The sequence below is a fragment of the Arachis ipaensis genome, chromosome B06 (genome assembly GCF_000816755.2).
Source record: "Arachis ipaensis cultivar K30076 chromosome B06, Araip1.1, whole genome shotgun sequence".
Taxonomy (NCBI): Eukaryota; Viridiplantae; Streptophyta; class Magnoliopsida; order Fabales; family Fabaceae; genus Arachis; species Arachis ipaensis.
The window spans coordinates 5265756-5273107 of NC_029790.2; the positions used below are offsets into that span (position 1 = coordinate 5265756).

At 35.8% G+C, this 7352-nt stretch overlaps 1 protein-coding gene across 1 annotated transcript; it reads right to left on the reverse strand.

Annotated features, from left to right (window-relative positions):
- On the reverse strand, positions 210 to 2914 carry LOC107645514 (protein FATTY ACID EXPORT 1, chloroplastic). The gene is made up of 6 exons (XM_016349559.2): positions 2581 to 2914; positions 1684 to 1882; positions 1276 to 1443; positions 1078 to 1124; positions 938 to 978; positions 210 to 790 (listed from the first exon to the last, which is right to left on the reverse strand). The coding sequence occupies exons 1-6, from the start codon at positions 2722 to 2724 to the stop codon at positions 700 to 702; spliced, it is 690 nt and encodes a 229-aa protein (XP_016205045.1). The 5' UTR covers positions 2725 to 2914; the 3' UTR covers positions 210 to 699.

The window sequence follows — 7352 nt, forward strand, 5'->3', positions numbered from 1 at the left end:
ACTGTAAAACCAGTTTGATTCTGTTATTTGATCGTGTCTATCAAACACTTTTGGACATGTGGTATGTCATTGGAATGTTGTGCTTTGTTATAGACTTGCATTTTTTGTGGAATTGTGGTTGATTTACTTTGTATATTAAGAAATTTTGAGTATCCTTTCTAAAAGCTCAGGTGTTATTCAGCATTCCTTTCCATTAAAAATGCAGCATCTTAGCATACAAGACAGCAAATTAGATAGCACATGTACTTCATCATCCTAGTGTGTGACCAATGGGAATCAAATCCTCACTCACATGACCTAGTCATGTTTAAATTTTCAAGCATTCATTAAGAATGTTATACCATATATGAGACAAGAGAATCATATAAATGGGTTGTAATCATGTAACATGTTGGCTGAATTTTCACTACTGTTTAATCCATTTCCTATCTCGGGTCCAAATTTCATGCTAGATGCATATGTAACTTGGTATCTATGTTGAGTATAAATTGCAGATAGGTTTTTAGTTCATCAAATTTCATTTTTTGATATAGAATCCAATAAGTGCCTTGGAATTCAAAGCAATAATCGAATTGGCACCTCTTTGCTGATCTACTTTCATAAGTGACTTAATCAAACTAGCTTACAACCTTACTTCAATTTGCAGCAAACAACCATATGTCCCACGTCACATAGGGTAACACAACCTTCATTACCTCATCATGCAACGCTGGCAGATGGCTTCAGTTTCTTAGGTGGTGGGTTTCCTCCAGTGATAAGCACATACAAATAAAAACAGAGCATTGCAGAACTGAAAACAAAAATTGCATGCATGCATAAATAGTCTAAACAAAATAGGCATAATTTCGCAAGTCGCAACGAAGAGGCTAAAAGGAAAATTAGCAGTTTCACAGACAAAAGTGACAATTAATAGATAAGAAGCCACAGCTTGAGGTACCTTAAAATAGCACTGAAGCCAGTTGGAAATATTTTCTTTGCCTGCATCAAGAAAAGGGAAAATAAGTTTACTATGGAAAAATAGGCACAAGATAAGAGCTGATTTTGTCAAAATTGAATTTGTCAAAATAAGTTTACTACCAATGAGTAGCTCTGAAAGTTCTTCCACATAAGGATTCCTGCCAATGCTGCAAAATAAGGAAGCAACATGTCAAGAGATGAACTAAAAATTATCTAATTGATAATTGGACATCACCAAGCTGCACGATCTTAAGTTTCTTTTCTTTTATTTCCAAGAGCAATGAATAATGATGTCTTGAAAATGACGAAGTCCTATACCTGCTTGTGCTAGAATAAACGGTAAACTTGATTTTCCTTTCCTCCAGACCTTCAAGCTGAAGGTGCTGAGGAATAGTAAAACACCGCCAAAGAGCACACCACTGGTGAGTGTTGCGGTGCTCCGTGAAAAAAGGAATCCAATAATCCCTGCAGTTAGAATAAATCCACCTAAAACAAAAGACAAAGATAAAAATATTACATATTTGCATTTAAACAATAAACTACATTTGATGTAATAGATGTTACACTCATAAGTTCATCAACAAAAATCTAATAAGTGGTACCCACCGATAACTAGTTGGGCTAAAGTGCAATTAAGCAAAAGTTGTATCCACCACCACCACAAAAGCAAACATAGTTTAACAATAAAGTCACCAAACAAGCGAAATATTAAACAATGAAACTTACCAAAGGGAATGCCTAAACAAAAATCGTGAATTTTCGCAGTGCCTTTCTGTTGACTGATGCCTTCCATTGCTGCCTCTTCAGAGCTTATCTTTTCAGCATCATGGTTTTCTTTTGCATCAGCTGCATAACTTAGTGTAGTTTTGGTATCAGAATCGGAAGTATCTGTGCCATGCCTCTCCAGACTCATAACAATTGATAACTATATGAGATATGCTTGCTGTTTTAGTATCAATACCAAACAATTGCTCTAGCATTTTTCATTTAGCAAAAAGTACATTACTTATGCAATGCAAGCATGTTTCTAAGTTATAACTTGCTATAAAAGTCGAGCACCATCCCCCACAATCTCAAAGGAAAGGAGTGGCATATTCAATTCAAGCATATAAATTCACTATGATTTCCACTAAGTTCAGCTAAACAATACCTATAAGCAAAGTGCAAAGACCAGAGCTCGAATATAATCAAACAAATCGTAAGGAAGTAGTTCCATTAGGAAGGAACATCTTCAACACTAAATATAGTGATGAACTAATCCATGAACCCTCCAAACGTAAAAAGGTGAATTCTCCATTTAATCAGACAAAAATGGCAATTATTTAATTGCTACTTAAGGAGAATCGATTAAAATATTATATATTCTTGACGCAAGAATTCAGCTAGGCAAGCTATGATTTCGGGAAGCCTTCCTTTAGATCTGAGTAACTTGATTTGAATCTATGGACATTACTGACAAAGAACAAAATGCACAAAATCTAAAGACATTTGCATGCAATTCGAGCTAAACTCTGAAACTCAGCTAGCTATCTATCTCCTTTAAAAAGAAAAAACCTAAGAATTTGAAATTGATAGATGTTGAATAGAGTTAGAGAAGGTGTTGAAGATTAGAGAGAGTGAGACCTTGGAGCGGACGGAAGGATATGGAAGGTGGGATCGCCGGAGCAGTTGGAGGGTGCGGGTGTGGTGAGAGTGAAGGGCGGCGGAGCAAGAGAGCTGAGGGTGAATGTGAGAGACAGTAGCAGCCATAGCCGTAGCTGACGTCATCTGATCCCGGCCACCGCAACAGTTGATTGGAATTGAATTGGGGAAATCACACACACAACACAAGAATGGGTTTCGATCTCTCAAACTTGTCTCGGTCAATGTTTCTTTCCACCACCGACCATCTTCTCTAATAAGGAATTTGGTCACTCACGCTGTCACGCAATCTCATTTTACTAAACCTTTTTTTTCTTTCTCCTTTTTTTTTTTTTAATGATAAAGTATACTTTTTGTCTTTAAAGTTTGGCAAAAGTTTTAAAATTATCCCAACATTTTATTTTGTTTTAATTTTATCCCAAAATTTTTCGATTTATATCAAATATACCCTCGACAGCTAAATTTTCAAAAAAAATTAAGACCAATCTAATAATAATGCATGAAAATTATGCTTGATTTGCTTGTATTGAGGGTTGTTCTTATGAAATTGTTGTTGAATTAGTCTTAAATTTTTTGAAAAATTAGCCGTCAATGGTATATTTGATGCAAATCGAAAATTTTTGGGACAAAATTGAAACAAAATAAAACTTACGGGTATTTTTAAAACTTTTGTCAAACTTTAAGGACAAAAAATATAATTTACCCTTTTTTTTTAATATTTCTAACAAAATGTAAAATAAAATATAAAGAAGAGTGGTGCACGTTTACCCGCTAATTAATTTTCATATGGAGGTCACGTTGGGGCAACACAGCGTTATGGGAAGGCTGTGTGCTTTACCTGCAATGTGGGATCAGTCCAGACTCCATAACAAAATCGGACCGTGCGTGTTGGGGGTCCCTAATCGGATGGTCCGTCTTGCACACACAACACAGAGGGTCCGAGTTGTGAAGGCCCTTCCACGCGTGGCAGCTCCGTTGCTCCCTAAGACGGTGCCCCCTCAACCAGCATTAAAACTTTTACTTCCTACACCTACCTCCGAAACTTCCTCAAACCATCGTTTTCAATTATCTCCACCCACCCAACAGCTACATTCTTCCTTCTTCTTCATCCTTTAACAATACACACACAACTCTTTCATAAAAAAATAGATCCAGATGCCGAAGAAGAAAAAATATAAAGATGTTAATCGTCCTGAGTATCACATTGTAAATTATCTCAACTATGATGATTATGTAAGTGTATTTATTAATTTTTTTTTAATATTTTAAAATCAGTATTAATGATGTTAGAAAGTTAATTATAGTTATTGTTTGAGGTAGTTTAGGAGATATATAAGAACTTCAGTATTATTATTATTGTTAATGTTATCATCATTATTATTTTTATTATTTAAAATTATAATTACAGTTGTTAGACTTTTAGTTATAGTTAGTTGTTGTTGCGGCATGCGTGGTGTAGTTGTAGTAGCGTTTTAATTATAAATTAACCAAAAATAATATATGTATAGAAATTTTTGTAATAATTGTAGAAATTATAATTAATTATTTAACGTTCATAATTAATTTTAGAAGTTATAACAGTATAAGTGATATAAATTTTTGGTAACAGTAAATAAAAAAAGATTTAGGGTGGCGATTAATGTAGAAGATTTTTTATTAACAATTAGAGTTTGTAAAATATAATACAATTTGTTAGCTTTCGGATAAGGTAATCAATTAAATTTAGGAGTTAAAATATTATTAGTTAGTAAATTGGATTTGGTCAAATTATTTGTCTTAATTAAATTCAGTAACTATGTATGTGGTGTGATTTAATTTAATGTTTGTTTGTGGAGTTACTGGTGATAAATGATTAATAATGATAGGTAATTAGTTGATAAGTTAGGGTGCAATGACTACATTTGGTAATTAACAAAAAATTTAGCATGATTTTATTTAATTAGTTGCTCTGGTTAGAAAATTATGATTTTTTTGTAGTAGTATTTGTAATTGTTAATAATTTGACTAGTACTTTATGTTTTTGTAGAGTTCACGGATGTTGACATGTGATCATCCTGTGCCCCCGGATCGGTATGATGATAGAGTGGAGGCGCATCTACGATTTACTGGTTTTTATCATGCGTCCCAGATTGGAATAGTCCAATGTCAGAAGGCGCTGGTGAATGCTTTAGTCGAAAGGTGGCATCCAGATACACATACATTCCACCTTCCTGTTGGTGAATGTGCTGTGACGCTGGAGGATGTGGCCTTAATTTTCGGTCTTCCGACGGACGGTCTTCCAGTCACAGGGATGACTATTAGTAGTTTTGAAGCTTTAGAGGCGGAGTGTCTGCATCAGTTTTGGGTTGCACCAAGAAAGTCAGACTGTAGGGGGAGCTGCATAAAACTGACATGGTTACTGAGAAAGAAGTGCCACGCATCAGATGTCTCTCCTTCCACAATAGCAAATGCAATTGGGACGATGTTGTTGTTGCCATCCTGTGAAACTGCCACTAACAGACAACACTTATACTTTCCGTACAAGTGAGTCCCATCCACCTACACAATTGGCTTACAATGCCTGAATGTTCTAATGCAGGGGTAATAACTCCAAAAGACTCGATGCAATACCCGAATATCCCTGACCAAGTCATCGCCTTGATATGCAGGCATAGTCTCAAAATGGACGACAGCTGATGGCTCCTTATGACACATGGCCTCAAACCATATAGGCAATGCTTCATACGATACTTCCCAACCTCCAAATATTTTTTCTACTGCCTTTTGCTTAGCCAACCATGCTTTCCGATAACTGACGGTGTAGTTGAACTTCGATTGCACGTCTGCAATAACTGATTTTACCTTTAATGAGGGGTCAGCCTCAACCAATGGTTTTATTGCTTCTGCAATTGTGTTTGAATCGAGCTTGGAATGATCCTGAGAAATGGTAGATCTGATACAAGTGTGACTACCATTATACCTCCGTACCACCCAACAATGCTTCCTGCTGATCATGCTAACCCTGATAAGCCAATCACACCCAGACCCATACTGTGTACACTTCGCATAAAATGTCAACGGCTCCGACTCATACACCTGGTAGTCTACACTTCTTCGAATGCTATACTCTTTCAGCACCCTAATAACAGATTCTCTGGAACTGAATTCCATCCCGACGGCAAATTCGCCATCTGTGACAATAGGAATTTCTAGCGGGACGACAACCATATAAAAAAAATTATTACACGGATATTTAATAACCAAATTTAAAGGTACATCAACATTCACTGCATCAATTATGATATACATGAACTTTATATTAGCTTTTATCTCATTCTAAACAAAATAAAAATCTAAACACGTAATTACCTAAATAATTAACTACATACTAATTTATATTTAACTAAAACAATAACTAATTAAATAAAACTATTATCTTAAACTTACCTAAATAATAACAAATACATACCTACACTCATATATTCCGAAAATTCTGGAACATGCATGGCCTCTAAATCCAACACTCGCATGAAAGATGGCTCCTCAAACGGCACTTCGTTCACGAGTGCATTTGCCACGTCTGTCACATCTGGGGCCACAGTGCCATCACCTTGCTCTTCATCCCCGTCTGGACCGACAACTTCGTAATTGCTTTCAAACTCTTCTTCACTGTCACTATTATAATCTTCTCGTACAATATTCCGGTCGGCCTCAGATTGTTCGAATTCAATGTACAACTCGATGAACGAGATTCGGGCACGACTTTCAAAATACATTGAAAACATCTCTTGCAAACTCGCTTCGTCCGTTACATATTTGGATTCAAATTGGACGAATCCACCAAACACCGGTATGGGATATCTGTATAAAATGCAAGATATTTTTCTCGACATCTCAGAATCAATCTTCTCACAGATCACACCTTTGAGCTCTTCAAATGAGATTGTGAAGGGAATAACAACATCTAATGGATTTTCACAAATAAATTTCACCCCTTCAGAAGTTTGTAACAAAATCTGACCAAAGTAATACACTTTTAAAAGAACTCTATCATCCATCTCTCTCACTTACCTAAATAAGAACAGAAACTTCAAAACCAAAATTTTTTACTTCATTTTACTGAAACTAAGAAAGACACAGGTAGAAGAGAGGAGAAGAAGTGGTCGAGCAAGAAGAAGAACCAGATCTGAAATCTTCTTCACGACACACACCCTTTTATACACACACACACACATATATATATATATGCACCCATAACTCGGACCCAACGGTTACTTGATTCTGATTCAAAAAACTATAACACTCAAATCGGACCATGCGACTTCTTTTAGAAATTTTTAATCAAATTTTAAACAAACACCCAACTCGGACCATGCGATTAGTGGCTTCTGATTCAAAAAAAAAATCTATGATACCCTAATCGGACCATGAGACTTGTCAAAGGAATTTTAAACAATTTTTTAACACTCACAATACGGAGGGTCCGATTAGGGTGTTGCTGCGTTTTCAAATTTCCTCTCCATTCAAATCGGACCATCCGATTTTGTCACCATATTTTCATTGCAAATTAATCGCACGGTCCGAGTTCTCCAACCTGCTACTGAATAAAAAGCTGCCCCACACAATAGTTTAGCTCCCATGTGTCCCATAACCATGCGCAACACAACCCTCATCTCCATAACTAAAAAAATGACCCCACGTTTACCACTATGTAATGGCATTTTCATATTAAAAAAGTAAAAACCTATAAATCCTTTTTATTAAAAAGATGATTT

Coding starts and splice junctions, on each gene's coding strand:
- LOC107645514 (XM_016349559.2), bottom strand. CDS start 2,724: ATGACGTCAGCTACGGCTATGGCTGCTACTGTCTCTCACATTCACCCT. Junction 979..1,077: donor ACTTTCAGAGCTACTCATTG/GTAGTAAACTTA, acceptor TTCTTGATGCAG/GCAAAGAAAATATTTCCAAC. Junction 791..937: donor GGCTTCAGTGCTATTTTAAG/GTACCTCAAGCT, acceptor TTTTGTTTTCAG/TTCTGCAATGCTCTGTTTTT.